General features: G+C 39.4%; 1 protein-coding gene across 1 annotated transcript in view; it reads right to left on the bottom strand.

Annotated features, from left to right (window-relative positions):
* The window catches only part of LRP1B (LDL receptor related protein 1B), a 1,070,902-nt gene that overhangs the window by 562,087 nt on the left and 491,383 nt on the right, over positions 1-17,432 (bottom strand). Inside the window, exons 13-14 of the mRNA XM_065413676.1 lie at positions 14,374-14,593; positions 10,820-11,009 (exon numbers count right to left, since the gene is read on the bottom strand). Of these exons, the coding sequence (XP_065269748.1) occupies positions 10,820-11,009; positions 14,374-14,593 (410 nt within the window). The remainder of the gene's footprint in view (positions 1-10,819; positions 11,010-14,373; positions 14,594-17,432) is intronic.

Genomic DNA, 17,432 nt, shown 5'->3' on the forward strand with positions numbered 1-17,432 from the left:
CGCCCCATCATCTCGGGCATTGGCACTCTCACTGAAGGACTGTCTGGATATGTGGACTCCCTACTCAGACCCTACGCCACCAGCACTCCCAGCTATCTCCGTGACACCACAGATTTCCTGAGAAAACTACAATGCATTGGTGACCTCCCAGAAAACACCATCCTAGCCACCATGGATGTAGAAGCTCTCTACACAAACAGCCCACACACAGATGGAATACAAGCTGTCAGGAACAGTATCCCTGATGATGACACAGCACAACTTATTGCTGAGCTCTGTGACTTTATCCTCACGCACAATTATTTCAAATTTGGTGACAATATATACCTCCAGACCAGTGGCACCGCTATGGGCACCCACATGCCCCCCCAATATGCCAACATTTTTATGGCTGACCTGGAACAACGCTTCCTCAGCTCTCGTCCACTCACGCCCCTTCTCTACCTACGCTACATTGATGACATCTTCATCATCTGGACCCATGGGAAGGAGACCCTGGAAGAATTCCACCATGATTTCAACAGCTTCCACCCCACCATCAACCTCAGCCTGGACCAATCTACATGGGAGGTCCACTTCCTAGACACCACCGTACAAATAAGCGATGGCCACGTTAACACCACCCTATACCGAAAACCCACCGACCGCTACGCCTACCTTCATGCCTCCAGCTTCCACCCCAGACACACCACACGATCCATTGTCTACAGCCAAGCACTGAGGTACAATCGCATCTGCTCCAACCCCTCAGACAGAGACCAACACCTACAAGATCTTCACCAAGCATTCTCAAAACTACGATACCCACACAAGGAAATAAAGAAACAAATCAACAGAGCCAGACGTGTACCCAGAAGTCTCCTGCTACAAGATACAGGCCCCAAAAAGAAACCAACAGAACTCCACTGGCCATCACCTACAGTCCTCAGCTTAAACCTCTCCAACGCATCATCAGTGATCTACAACCCATCCTGGATAATGATCCCTCACTTTTACAGACCTTGGGAGGCAGGCCAGTCCTCGCCCACAGACAACCCGCCAACCTTAAGCATATCCTCACCAGCAACCACGCACCGCACCATAACAACTCTAACTCAGGAACCAACCCATGCAACATACCTCGATGCCAACTCTGCCCACATATCTACACCAGCAACACCATCACAGGACCTAACCAGATCAGCTACAACATCACCGGCTCATTCACCTGCATGTCCACCAATGTTATATATGCCATCATATGCCAGCAATGCCCCTCTGCTATGTACATTGGCCAAACTGGACAGTCACTACGCAAGAGGATAAATGGACACAAGTCAGATATCAGGAATGGCAATATACAAAAACCTGTAGGAGAACACTTCAACCTTCCTGGCCACACAATAGCAGATGTAAAGGTAGCCATCTTACAGCAAAAAAACTTCAGGACCAGACTCCAAGGAGAAACTGCTGAGCTCCAGTTCATTTGCAAATTTGACACCATCAGATCAGGATTAAACAAAGACTGTGAATGGCTATCCAACTACAGAAGCAGTTTCTCCTCCCTTGGTGTTCACACCTCCACTGCTAGTAGAGCACCTCACCCTCCCTGATTGAACTAACCTCGTTATCTCCATACTGATTTATACCTGCCTCTGGAGATTTCCATTACTTGCATCTGAAGAAGTGAGGTTCTTACCCACGAAAGCTTATGCTCCCAATATTTCTGTTAGTCTTAAAGGTGCCACAGGACCCTCTGTTGCTTTTTACAGATTCAGACTAACACGGCTACCCCTCTGATACTTAAATTGCTTGCAATATTCCTCTGGTAAATGTTCAATAAAACTGTTACATTTACTATATTAGTATGGTCATATTTTGACATGAAAGCTTGGTGATCTGTGATGCTGAATTGTAAGATTGCAACTCTTGTGACAGAAGAGATTGAGTTGCTTTTGATCCTCATTATAAGGAGTGGATTTTGCATGGTGTTGTCTACTATGCTCATTAACTGTCTCTACAATCAGCCTGTTTACAAGTAGGATGTACTGTAGCTGGAGTCTGACAGATGGTCTTAGCAGGTTCCAATAGAGTCTCAGTCACAGGAAGAGCCACACATGTAGAAGCTGTTGTGTGTAGAATGTTCAGAAGTTTATGATGATACTCCTGGCCCTCCGCTAATAGAATTTGAAGCGTGTCTGCAATACATTTAATTAGATCCTAAAACTGCTTGAAATCTTCACCTATAGAGGCTGGTGGAGGTATTACAGCCTCATCTGGTGACAATGATGAAATATTTGTGTGGGGTGTTACCTCCTTGTCAGTTCTTGCCTCTTGCTCCTCAGAAGTCTCCTCTAGTGGGTCAGGTTAATTTCTCCCTGAATTCTCTCCATGAGAGAAACTCAGAGTCCTCAAGAATTCTTGGTGATAGAAAGCCCAGAGATCTCAATAAAGCCACTGAAGGGGCCAATAAGATATAGGAGGGGGCATCCATTGTTGTTCAGACTAATGACACTGCTCAAGATTGTTTTTTTTTTCTTCAAAGTTTTTCTCTCAGTGTAGGTGAACAGTCTCTAGTACAATAGACAGGGGATCCCTGGACAGAAATCTGAGAATCAGTGGAATCATCCTCAATATAGTCCTGAGGAGATGTGCATAATGAAGATGGAGATAAATGGTCTTCCTGAATGGTAGGTGTTTGACAGGTAGGAGGCCTCTGTGAGAGATGTGGCCTCAGTGACTCAGAAAATCTTGGGATGGGCAAGTGTACAGTATTGGCAAGTAGTGGAGACTCCTGCTCCTCTGAGACGAAAAGATCTCTGGAATATCTAAATGCCTATAGTACATGAGCTGAAGTTGGACGGGACAGTGTGCAGCGCCCTCTACCATCTCAGTGCCTTCCACTGCCAACCCAGAGATACAGAACAAAAAGATTCTGAAAAAAAAGGGGAAGGCAGACAGGAATGTGAATATGCAGACCCATCTCGAAGAACTCTGGTTACAAGTAAGTAACATTCATTTCTTTGAGTGGCTTTGTATATTCACACTTGTTGGTAGTTTGATAAACAGGACGGAAAATAAGCTGGAGCAGGGAACAGAGTCCTAATTAAAGAGAAACCAATGCACTGCTCCACCAAATCTACCATCAATCCTTGAAGCCAAATCAAGAGCATAATGTTCAGTAAAAGTATGCACAGAACTCCAAGTTAAAGTCCTGAAAATTTCAGTAACTGTGACTTGCTTAAGACAAGCAAAAGATGCTGCCACAGCTCTGGTGTAATGAGATCGTACTGTTACAGGTAAAAGAACTTCTGCTAACATGTAACTTTACTAATACATTGTTTTAATCCATCTAGAAATAGTCTGGAAGTACACAATATAACCCATATGCTTCTTAGTATAAAACACAAATAATTTAGATTATTTTCAAAAACTTTTAGTACTATGCATATGATATGCAAGAGCTCTTCTTCCATCCAAAGTATGTAAAACAGATCCTGCCTTATTAGTATGTGGATTTGGAAAAAAAAGATACTGGCAGAGTAATTGTCTGATTGATGTGAAATTCAGAAACCACTTTTGGCAAAAACCTGGGATCAGGTCTAAGACCCATTTTATCTTTATGAAAAGACGTAAATGTCAGGTCAGCCATCAAGGCATTTAATTCACTCACCTTTCTGGCTGATATTATGGCCCTAATGAATGCTGTCTTGAAAGATAAATAATAGAAAGAAAATTCAGCCAATGATTCAAAAAGTGGTTTCATGAGTGTAGATAGGATCAAATTAAGATCCCAAGGAGGGACAGGATTTCTCAAAGGATGATACATATTTGATAACCCCTTCATAAACTTCTTAACCATATTATGCATGAACAGTGATCTACTGTGAATGAAAGTATGCTAAGATTAGATATCTGCCAAATGAACTTTCAAAGATTATTTAGATCAGTGGTTCTCAATCTTTCTAGACTACTGTACCCCTTTCAGAATTCTGATTTGTCTTGTGTACCCCAAGTTTCACCTCACTTAAAAACTACTTGCTTACAAAATCAGACATAAAAATACAAAAGTGTCACAGCACACTATTACTGAAAAATTGCTTACTTTCTCATTTTGTCTATATGAAATTTTAGTTTGTACTGACTTTGATAGTGCTTTTTATGTAGCCTGTTGTAAAGCTAGGCAAATATATAGATGAGTTGATGTACCCCTTTGAAGACCTTTGGGTACCCCTGGTTGAGAACCATTAATTTAGATAACCACTCAATTTTTAAATGCATTACATATTCCAAACCAGAAACTATGGAAGCTTATACAAGAGAATCAAATTTTTCCTGCATCCAAGCCATGAATCCGCACCATTTCAAATACCACTTTCTGGAACTGTCCCTGCTAAGATGATCTGCAATTAAATTGTTCTCTTCTACTCAATGGAGAGCCATTGTATAAACGCTGTGGAGAATGCAACAGTCCTATAGTCTGATTGCATCTGTGAATAGCAGAGCAGAGTGAGCAGCCACATTGATTGATATAATACATAATGGATGTATTGGCCATCGCTACTTGCACTTTCCTCCCATGTAAGTGAGGGAGGAATAATCTGAGGGACAGACAAATAGCTCTTAAGCCAACATGTTGAAGTTCAAAACGTTGCTCTTGAGAAGCTCAGTAAACTTGAACTGTTAGATGACTCAGATGCACCCTCCAACCATTGCTTGATGCATCTGACGTTACCCTTACCTATAATGAAGGGGGGTTGAACTGGACACCTGTGAGAACGCTATCCCTGCCTGACCACCATGTCAATGAGTTCAGAATGTTTCAAAGCATGTTGACTAATATTTGAAGATTGTCCAGATCTGGTCTGTAGACCTGAGGCATCCAATGCTGCACTGGCCTCATTCTGAGATGTACAAATGAAGTCATATAAGAAATAGCTGACATGAGACCTATGAGACTGAGAAATAAAATTACCTTTTGAATTTGACATATTTGAATATTTAAAACATACTGCACTATTTTAAAAAAAATCTATCCTCTAGTACAAAGGCTTTCCCTGCTATTGAGTCCAATATGGAGCCTATGAATAAAATTATCTGAGTTATATGGAGATTCAACTCTATGACATTCAGAAGTAGTCATAGGTCTGAAAAAAGGGTGAATGTAAAATCAATATGGCTTAATAGATTCCTTGCAAACAGCAGCATTCAACAGCCAGTCATCTAAATATATAAACAAAAATACCCTGCTTTCTCAAATGAGTCACTACTACAGAGAGGTGGTAAGACATACGGAAAGACATAGCCTGCTGCTGCTTTTGTTGACATTTTTGATTTGACAAGAAATAATCCAAGGAAGATTACAGATATTACTACCATGATAACAGAAAGAAGGATTAGAAGAAGGCTCCTGATAAAAGAAATCAAATCCAAAGAGTGAGCCATCAATCTTGTCTCCGGCTTTTCTAGCAACTTATCTTTCTTGTCACTGAAAACACTATCTCCTTTGATGGGGAGATCTTCCACTTTAATTCTAGTATTCAATGCCAGAGGAGAGGAGCGAGGCCAAGCATGTCTCCTCACAGTAACTACAGAAGCCAAAGCTTTAGAAGAAGAGGCATCAAACGAAGCCCTGATAATGTGCCATGGTTTTGAACCTCTATTAAGATCTCATTTGCCAATCTCCTTTTGTCATCCATCAAATCCTGCATAATTGCCACAGGTGGAATTGACAGTGGGCTATAACAGCTTTGTAATTTGCCACACTCATACCGAGGGGGGGGGGGGGGGGGGGATGCTTTAACGGACACTCCTTGGAGAACATTCTACCATTAGGCAACAGTAGGCAGCACAAAACCCAACGTGTGAATATGCATAGCCACTCAAAGAAGGATGATTACTTTTACTTTTAGTCTTCATATCTGTCATGATATGGTTATAATTTTATACTCTAATGTCCAGAGATATTGTTCTGAAATCTGTCTGATAAAAACCTAAAATTCCAAAATTAAATTAGGTTTGTCCAGATTTATGGACTCAAATTAGGGAACATCTTTCTGCTGTGACTAATTATGACAATCAAGGATTGTCTTAGTGTTACACTGGGAAATAAATTAATTAGAAAATTGGATTATAAATAATAAATCAATCTGTGGGTCATGGGAAAAAAAGAGCAGGTAAGATGTGCTAGTTCATTGACAATAAAAACGATCCCTGAACCAACAGATTTGCTTGTATAATTATTGTTAACAAAGGATATCTGCCTTATTTATTTCCTATGGAGCTCTTTCATCACACCTACAATATTAAAGGCATCGAGGTGGCTGACAACATAGGAAAAAGAAGAAAAAAAAGCTTCCAAATTCAGATTAGTGTTACAGTAAGATTTTGGGCATTGTAGTTAATGAGAAGTGGACATAATAAAAGCTGACAAAAATGTTGGCATTGATTTAACCTTTATCTATGTTTTGACAAATGGCATGCCCTGGCAGAAGAACCAAAGTATCTACAGTCATTTTTTTTAAATAGTTATATATGACAAACAGAAATTAAGGTGGAAAGACCGTTCTTTTGTATCATTAGTTCTCCTTGAGAATCCCAGAGCTGAACCAGAAAAACTGCCAATTACATTGGTCACTGTGATGATTAAATCCTAATATGACAGTTGCTCAATAAGATGTACCATTCCTGTGGAAGGATTAGAAAGATGTAAATGCCAAGTGTTTTATACCTAATGATATTTTTCCCTCCATTCTTCTTTCTTCTTATACCAGTAATAATGTTTTCACTTCTGCATTTAATAGAAAATGCTAAATAAACAATTGCAAAAGTCCTCAGAAATTATCAGAACTGTCACTCAACATCAAAATGAACCAAACTAGTTTTGAGGATTGAAAAATGTTTGGTTAATGTCAAACAAATTAAATAATGTATACTTAAACTTTCTGGGCCTGATCCACCCTGTTCTCTCCATCTGATAGTCCCTCCAATTTCAAAACAAGTTCTTCATTCAGAAAGCTTAAGGTCTAAACCTCCTGGCTGTATTTAGGACTCAAAGACAAGTATCCAAATACTGCATGAAAGACTATTCCGTTTTTACAGCTACACCAGCCAAAATCCAAAGTACTGAAAAGTGCTGGATACAACCTAATCTCGTAATATTTCCAGCTAAAAGAGGAACAGATACATTAGAACACATTTTGAATAAGCATCATAAGAACCTCAGGAATGTTAGCCCAATAGACTCTCAAAATCTTTACAGGGTCTCTCATTGTTCAAACCAATGAACCCAAGTAACACAGAGCTCAAAGAAAATATCAAAAGTCCTGAAAACAAATACGAACCATAATAATACAGCCATTTTGAAGGCTTGTAAAAATGCAAGAGAAACAATACATGAAAAATTTTGATATGAGAGTGAGTTTCTCAGATAATCATACCAACGAGGAGAGTGATCAGCCCAAAGGGTAGTCACAAAACAATGGGGAAAAGCAAAAAACACAGTCTGGCTCTGAAGTACTTCAGCCTGCAACCCTGCTCTTTTTACTCCAGTGGGTTGTCATAACACAGACATCCAGAATTAAAGTAAATGGCTAGATTCAGATTCAAATTAAAAGGTTTCAAGGTTAATGCATATAGAGCATTAAATACAGTGGATTAAATCAGTGGTAGCCTAAATGACAAAACATATTAAATGAATTCTAAGCAAGTAGTCAAAGAAAGGGTGACAATGGAATTGCTGAAGAGACTCCTAGGCTGCCAATATCTCATGAAACAGTAGAACAATGCAGAAATTAGACTGTTCTGTGGCATCAGCTGTGAACTGTTTCCAAGGCCCTTACTGTTCAGTTACCAGGCATTTCAAGAATAAAACGTTTTAAAGACAGCTTTTATTTTCTGACATCCCCTCCCCATTTACTGCTTTTAAAATGATTATCCTGTTTCTTGACATTTGCATTAGTTTTTAACTGCTACACTGAGATTTTGCTTAAGATCTAAAGTAGGGCAGGATTCCATTTTAATTCAGTAAAAATGGGGCTATGTTCTAAAGTCATAATGACACAGTTACCTTGCATCCGATTCGTAATACACATATAAAAATGTTGTATTATGTAATATGTACTGGGTTAATCTTCTTATTCAAATGGTACACTGAAGTATTTACAACTAGTTAGCAATTCCTTCAGTTCTATATTTGCATGAATATGTTGGCTTGTGCCTTACCACAAGCCTAATAGTGTCAAATATAGTCAAAGATGTGTAAGCCAAACAGCCTAGCTTTAGTATCATACCATATGGTAGGTGGATAGATAGATATAAATCCATCAAATATACAATTGTATTTTTATCTTGATAATAACCTAATACAATTATTTGCTTAAATTATTGATATTATTACATACATGCAACATACATGAGCATGAACTATGCAACAACTATGAGCCACATTTTCAAAAGGGCTCAGCAAACAATAACTCCTATATTGGCATTGCTCTCAGTGTAAATAATTGGGTGCTAAGTTATTTTGAAACCATGTTCCAACTCTAGCATTGAGCTCTTTTGAAAATCTGACTCGAAACCGACACCATCCATATTTTAGGTAAATGTGTTCAATTTTATGGTCTACATTAGTAGAAAAAGCCTTGAACCATCTTGGTCCATGACTTTGGGAGTGGATCAGAGTACCTGAAAAAGTGCCTGGACTAAGGGGTAGACTGTTATGCGAAAGCTGATAGCCTTGAACACTGTGTGACAAATGTGATGGCACTTGGTAGTAAATGTACCCCAAAATATGGTCTATGAATTGAATTTCTGAATGGGTGTGTTGGAATGTCTCAGAGGGGAAAAGACAATTTAAGTGCACACACACACACACACACACGCACACACACACACACACACACACACACACACACACACACAAGACTAGTGATTGAAAGCCATTAAGGCTGAATGGGACTAAATGCCAAACAATGGAGCTGTTGTCACAGAGGCCCTCTTTTAGATAGACTCACTGGCAGACTGGGAAACGCTAGTCTGAGACTTCATACTTTGGTGTCCTGTCACAAAAATAATTCATCAATACAGTAATTGGGCCCCGGCATACAAAAGGGCAGTGGGGCTTTGAGAAAATGGTGGCTCAGAATGAGAGAGATATTTTCTGGAAGACAAAATAGGATCAGGAAGGGACCTGAGAACGCCCTGACTTTCTAAAACAATGTAAATTCAATCTGTTCTTTTCCTGTAACTCAAGAGGAAAGCCCATCTAACTTTGCTTGTAGTGGAGTGTAAGATCAGATGAGACTATAAATGTTCTCGTAGGCTGTTTGCTGTTTCTAAATCATTTTCTCTATTGCTTTGTTCCATTTCCTAATAAACATACTGATTTTAAGAAGGTATCACTGGTCACAGACTCCCAAAGGAAAAAATGCAGGTGTCCAGCCAGACCTGCATGATAATAAGGAACTGAGTTTGATGGGACATTATACAGAGATTAAGAAATTCCACTGCAAAACAGGTAAAGGCATGAGGCTTAACACCTGGGGGGGTGCGGTATACTCCGAGAGACCAGTAAAGGGACAGAGGTGCAATCAGCCTGTAACTGTGACAGTCACTAACTTAATATGTTGACTGCGGCTGAACAAGGCTTTTTTAGAGGCATAGTATAATAATCAATAGGCATAACAAATGATGAATATTACAGATATTTAACACATAGATGAATGTTACAGCATTTCATTTCATTTTAGGTTCAGTTATGCTTGAAAATTATATTGAGTGCCTCATATAAAAGATTAAATAGATGAGCCGCCACGTGGGAGACTTTGATCTTCTATGGAAACTGGAAGCATTATTCTACTTTTATTCTAGACAAAGAATGATAGCCCTATCTGATTCTGTTCTTTTGAAGATCGTTACACACATTCTTAATATATTGATCAAACAGTTCCACAAGTTCGTATTTGTATCTAAAACTATACCAGATACTGTTATTTTGTTATACTGTAGCTATCCTTTGGAGGGGTTCTCAGATCTGAGTTTCTGCTATTTAAGCTCCAACTAAATCTATGCCTGGGTCGGTATTTCATATTTTGCTCTTACAATAATCCCTACTTTGTGTTGTAGACAAGTAATGAGAACCCAAGTCATTTCTTCACTGAACATAATTGTAAACTAACCTGTGAGCTAGGAATCACATTATCTGAACCACATCCATGTTTTTTTCTTTATGACCTTTTATTTGAGGAGAAAAACTTCTCCTCTGATTTAAGTTGTGGTGTATGCTTCCCCCTACTGGTCAATCAATGCAGCACAGCAGAGCATCATTGTACAGTCTCAGCTGACTGAGCCACTGAATTATGCTGTAATGGAGCTGATGAAGATCAAGGAGGAGGAAAAGAAAATTACAAAAGAAAAAAGACATAAAATGTTTCTGGGCTCGCCGACCACTGAGAAAAGGTAGCTACAACAATAACTTTAATATGATTGAACAAAAAATAGGTATTATGTACTGTATTTCAAGATTCCTTTCACATGTATGGAAAAACTGGCAATCCAGAAAGACTGTGTGAACACACACATCCAATAACTGTAGCTAGATATAATATTCTGAGTCAATGTAGTTGGCAGGCAGGAACAAGGAGATGATGAATTTTATGATCCTATAAGGGGCTGAAACGTCATGAAATATCTTTATATCACCCAATATTTTCATTGGCTTTGAATCCAGCTGTTTTCCTCCAAACATTGAGGAAGCATGAGAAAAATATTCAGTATACATAACTATTGTGAAATACTGTTTGGTGTGAAACCTTGTAGAGAAGTTACATATTGTCAATACCTTGCTGCTTGTAGCGATCATAAATCTGAAGTCCAAAGAGAGGTGGTCTCTCACTTCTTAGTAGCGTTACATTCCTCATCATCAGATCCAACTGAAAAATAGAGCCATTCATATAATCTGTCCAGAAAATATAATTTCCATGATGTGATAGCCCAAAAGGATGATTCAGCTCCTTCCCATTGTAGACTACCTGCAATTAAATAATGTGAACTGAATATTGGTCAGAATTGAAATGTTTTAGTATACATGTCAGACTTGGGAAGAGAAGATAGAAAGCTCAGAAATGAGCAACTCTGTCCATACACATAAAGATTTCATTCATAACATACAGTACAATCAAAGTTTGATTCTAATAGACTTGATATTCCAATATCCCCAATGTTTTTCAGACATTTTAATACACTCTAAATAGAGGCTCTACTCTGATAATCCACATGTATACTTTTTTTTTGGTCTTGAGTTTCTACCATGTGGCTTTATGGGTGGCATTGGTATATCACTCGGTTATTTATCTTCTTCCAGTGACCTACAGTCATTACTTTCACTATTGTTAAATGGAACTGAGTTATTGAAGTTGGAGGAGAATACACATCATGGTCCCTGAAATAAGGCAACCTTTCAAATTAAATGTATCTTCCATGATTACCTGCAACTTTCCTAGTCACTGGAGTTATGTGTAAAATCCTATCTCCAGTACAGAGGCTGAAGAGTTGCTGTAAAACTCACTTCACAGCCACTACTCCAGTCTCAGGACTGCCTTGGTGACAAATGCAGCTCCTCACATAAGAGGGTCTGCCTCATATAGAGGCAGTTAAAAAACATGGGGTTTTTTCCTCTGTAAAGTTTTGATGAAAATGGGGGGTGGGGGGAAGTATTTTAATCTAAACTTTCAACACAAAATTTTGACTTTTGGCAGAAATTCAAATACCAAAATTTATGTCCACACCCCAAAATGTGTCTTTTTTGTTAATGCCTCTACAGTGCCTCATGAGAATCGTAGTTTGGGTTCCTCAAGCTACCATTCTCCTCTATCGGTCACCTTGATGGGCAACATTTCCCATGATGCACCACTGTCTCCCTTCTTGGAAAGGGAAAGCAGTGCATCATGGAAGTCCCTGGCCATCCAGCTTCATAGAAAATGTAGTTCATCTGGGTAGCCTGGCCAATAGAGAAGAATGGGGAGATAAGGCATTCAAATGACAATTCTCATGTGCAGCATTTCCAAATCAAAACATTTTGATTTTCAGGCATTCATTTTCACAATGACAAAAGCTAAATTTTCCACAAAAACACAGTTTCAACAGATAATTTTAAACCATCCCTACTGGTGGATCTGTGTAGTCTTCTTTACCCACTGTAATTCCCCACTGTACTGGCACACAAGTAAAATGTGTAAAGTCTGCTGAATAGGCACTTACTTACTCCAATTCTGAATTTGGTCCATAATCTGCCATATTTAATGTTAAAATACTTAATACCAAACACAAAGGTAAGTGTACCTGGTAATTACCAATGACCATTTAAGAACCAAACATTTCATCCAAATCTTAATTGTATCAACAACACTTTTAAAAAGAATGAGAGAGATCTTTGAGTGCAGCCAAGCTATACTCAGAACAAGACCTGCAGAGGGAGATGCTCCATTGCATTCTCCCAAACTAGGTGATGGGCAGAGGCCAATTCAGCCCTCAGTAAAAGTTAAAGCAACCTCAAGGCTAGTCCAACCTTTACCAGCTGCAATGGCTTCCTAGGAGCTTTTCTGTTAACCCAGGATTGGTAGGATGCAAGGCTCTATGACCATGCGTTTCCTACCCCCAACATGTCCTTTATGCTGGGGCAGGTGGTGGAGTTGGGGGAGGGAGAAAAAGCAGAAAAGAGCACCCCAACTGTGCTGTTGGAGCAACCCCTTGACACTGCTGGAGAGGCACAAATAGGACAAATGTGGCCAGGGAGGTTGACGTGTTCTCCTACAGGTTTTTGTATATTGCCATTCCTGATATCTGACTTGTGTCCATTTATCCATTTATTTCACTACGCAAGAGGATAAATGGACACATGTCAGATATCAGGAATGGCAATATATAAAAACCTGTAGGAGAACACTTCAACCTCCCTGGCCACACAATAGCAGATGTAAAGGTAGCCATCTTACAGCAAAAAAACTTCAGGACCAGACTCCAAAGAGAAACTGCTGAGCTCCCGTTCATTTGCAAATTTGACACCATCAGATCAGGATTAAACAAAGACTGTGAATGGCTATCCAACTACAGAAGCAGTTTCTCCTCCCTTGGTGTTCACACCTCAACTGCTAGCAGAGCACCTCATCCTCCCTGATTGAACTAACCTCGTTATCTCCATACTGATTTATACCTGCCTCTGGAAATTTCCATTACTTGCATCTGAAGAAGTGAGGTTCTTACCCACGAAAGCTTATGCTCCCAATACTTCTGTTAGTGTTAAAGGTGCCACAGGACCCTCTGTTGCTTTTTACAGATTCAGACTAACACGGCTACCCCTCTGATAATTAATGTAAATCAACATAGATTTATGGAAAAGAGATCCTGTCAAACTAACTTGATATCTTTTTTTGATGTGATTATAAGTTTGGTTGATAATGATAATAATGCCAACATAATACTTAGACATCTGTAAGGCATTTGATTTGGAACCACACACAACATTTTGATTAAAAAACTAGAATGGTATAAAATTAACAAGATATACATTAAATAGATTAAAAACTGGCTAACTGATAGGTCTCAGAATGTAACTGTAAATGGGGACTCGTCATCGAGGAAGTCTGAAAATTGAAGCTAGAGAAATTCATATGGGAAATAAGGTGTAAATGTTTAATGGTGAGAGTAATTAACGACTGGAACAATTTACCAAGGGTCATAGTGGATTCTCAATCACTGACTATTTTTAAATCAAGACTGGATTTTTTTAAAAAGATACGCTCAAGGAAGTATTTTGGGGAAGTTCTATGGCCTGTGCTACACAGGAGGTCAGACTAGATCATAATGGTTCCTTCAGGCCATAGAATCTATGTGTCTAGCTAGTGAAGCTGGCTAAATAATAATCGAGTGGCTGGACTTGTTAGTGTGTCTCCCCTGTGTTTTATAACAGAGTCTAAGCACTGACCCATGCAATCCATGAAAAGCTGTTTTACCGGGTGAGCCCAATAGAAGGCTCCTGCTGGCAGAGCCAGAAGGAACTGTGTTAAATTGTCTCTACTGGAAGTCCTTGTACCCTGGTGTCTCAATCACAGCACAATTCATTGCTACATGGGAAAACTGGATTGAAAAAAAACAACACCTTTGTATCACTGCTTCTAAAGCTAAGAAAAATATGTCAGGCCATGCCATGTTCTCCTATAGTAGAGTGCCAACCGCACTGTTTTCAATGGAGCTTATGCCAGGCAACCCACAGGGTCTACTTACAGCAGCCTTGCAGGAGCGGAGGAGAAAAAACTTTGAAAAATATTTTTAACACAACACAATATGATTCAGTGAAAGAGGAAGCCTGTGGACAAAACAGCAGCATTTTTCTTTTACCTTTCTGTCAGTTCCATTCAAAAATATTCTTTCAATGTGATCATAATAGGCATCACACCAGTACAATACATTTGTATGATAGTCCAGAGTTAAACCATTTGGCCACAGCATCTTTGATGTCACAAAAATCTGCCGGCTGTAGCCATCCATCCATGCCTTCTCGATTCTTCCCACACTGTCATCTATTTCATCTTCCTCCCAGTCCGTCCAATACATCCAGCTATGAAATTATAAATAAAAGCATTCAGATATCATTTGAACTACCTGATTTATATTTTAGAAGGCCTTCAACAAAAAGTTTGTAACTTCATACGATTGTAGTTTGCTTTAGTCTTTTGCGTGAATGACGCCTGCTGATTCCTTCAAATGAATAGCAGCATTTGCAGCAAAGAAAAAAAAATCCCTTTGGTTCAGTGTCATTAAACTACTATTCTATACACACAAAATATAATCAATTATGTGATTAAAAAGTGAGATGACTGATATGAGAAGTCAGAGTACTGTTAATGAGCTGCTAGAGACTTTGTTTAATCTCAGCAATTATGATTTTTTTTAAGACCAGGAATTGGATTGACTTTGTTCCAAAGGGCAGAATTGTATTGGGATTGTTTGGCCAAGTCTATTTTGTCTTCTTGATGCAAATTATCTGCTTTTCTCTATTGCTGCTTAACACTATTGAAAAACTCCACATAGGATGAGTTAACTGCACACATGTTTAATAACTAGAGGTTAAGTGACCTTGAAACTTTGAATACTACTTCTATCACATATTAAAAGCTGATGACTTACTTAAAACAATATTGTGATTTGTTTATACCTTATACAGATTTTTAGAAAGAAAAAGAAACCGTAGGCTGTTTTTGTCTAGTTGTATTCAAAGACTCTAAGGGTATGCTTATAGTACCCGCCGGATCGGCGGGCAGCGATCGATCCAGCGGGGTCGATTTATCGCGTCTAGTTTAGACACGATAAATTGACCCCCAAACGCTCTCCGTCGACTCTGGTACTCCACCGGAGCGAGAGGTGCAGGCGGAGTCAATGGGGGAGCATCAGTAGTTGACTCACCGCAGTGAAGACACCGCGGTGAGTAGATCTAAGTACGTCGACTTCAGCTACGTTATTCACATAGCTGAAGTTGCGTAACTTAGATCGATCCCCCCCGCCCCAGTGTAGACCATGCCTAAATTTCCATCATTCATACACTGGCTGCTGAATTGATCTATTCTTAAGGTTTTGTTGCACTGGTTATATTTCCCATTTTCATTTATGATATTTGTAGGCCATATTTATTTTTCACTTGAATTTCCTTTACCACTTTCCTGGAATACAAGGGACTTGTGTAAATTTCTTTAGTCAGCTAATATATTTTTCCAATAGCAGTGGCACAAAGTATGTGCATTAGTGCTCCCTTACTACCACACAACTCCTTTCAACCAAACACGTTTGTATTTTTATAAAATAGTATATTATTTTCAAACAATATTTTAGGGTTTTCATTTATATATGTTTTGCTGGAATAAAATGATCAGAGCCTTCTTATTTATTGACTCTACAAATTAGCTGCTGTTTGAATGTAAACATCTTCAGTAGTACAATATGGACATGATCTGGCAAGGTGCTTATCACCCTGGCCCCAGTTCAGAAATGCACTTACTCAGATGCTTAACTTTAAACACATGAATAACTTTGACTTCAATGGGACTTCACCTGAAGCACGCGCTTAAGTACTTTGCTATGCAGGGATCACGGTGCTCATCACCTTGCAGTACCTTGCCTTATAACTACAGTTTACTCCTGGGACACAAATTTGGCAAAATGAAAAAAAAAAAGTGAGAAATTTGCAACCCCATTTCTTCTGGGGAAAAACAGATGGACTACGTACAGTTCTTGAGAGCTTTGAAGATCCTCTAATGTGAGGATCAAACAAAAATAGATAAGTATGGAACTATTCATGTTTTTAAAGTGGCTACAATTAAAAAAAATGAACATTTGCCAAAATATATCACACAGGTATTATAGGATGGGACTGACTATTATTAAGTTTGCTTGACACTTCTCATTGTAAGACCCTGTTTTCAGTTGCTTAACACATTGTCAAATATTAACAGTTTGGACTGAAATTTTCCATCCTGAATGTCTGCCTCATGCTCAATGTTTTGGGAACATTTCTGCCATGAGTGCAACCAATTCTCAGAACAAGGTTAGGGGAATATATGTTTTGTCCATGTTAAAAAATTCTGTCAATCTTTTCTTTGAAAAGCCCTACTGCTCCCATGCTTTGGAGTAGAATCTTGAAATTTGACATGGTGTAGCCTGTGTGTCAGGGATGTGCCTTTTGTTGTCCCTGTGAAAATCCACCCAAATTTGACCAAATTATAAGCCTTTAAAAATTGCAATTCACACATGTCCTGGAGAGAACAGCTAAATTGCCTGAAATTTCTGTCTGCACTGAGTATGCTCTAGCCCAGGGCTGAGCAAGACTTTCCCTAAAACTGCAGCACTGAGCTGCTGTGGGTCATGCAGAGTCTGTACATCTAAAGTGAGAGCAAGGAGGCTGTTTCTCCTATGCTGTCTATGCCACTCACCCACAATTGGGCACAAGCAGACTGGAGGAGGAGGCTGCCTGAGTTGAAGGCAGAGGAGACAAAAACTGGACCTGCAGAGAGGACAGAGGGATGCTAAGATCAAATAAGGAGTCAAAGGACAGACTGAGAACAAGTGGGGTGAAGGAAAATAAGTGAAGGAGATGGATGATAGATCTGACGAGGAACTGGGGTGAGGAGAGAGAACCGAGATTGGCTGAACAAAGAGATTGGGACAAGGAGCTGGGAGAAGACACACTGAGATTGGATGAGGAGCCCCAGGAGGGAGTTTATGTGGATAAAGAATGTAGGTGAAGCGGTGAAGGTGACTGGAGGCCAGGGTTGGGGAGACAGACTGGATGAGGAGTCAGGAGGGGCAGAACTGGGAATGGCTGAGCAAGGAAACGAACTGGGAACAGGACAAGCAACTGGGACTAGAAGGGGGAGACTCCCTTTGGAGAGGTGAGACTAGAACTT

The sequence above is a fragment of the Emys orbicularis genome, chromosome 11, assembly GCF_028017835.1.
Source record: "Emys orbicularis isolate rEmyOrb1 chromosome 11, rEmyOrb1.hap1, whole genome shotgun sequence".
Taxonomy (NCBI): domain Eukaryota; kingdom Metazoa; phylum Chordata; order Testudines; family Emydidae; genus Emys; species Emys orbicularis.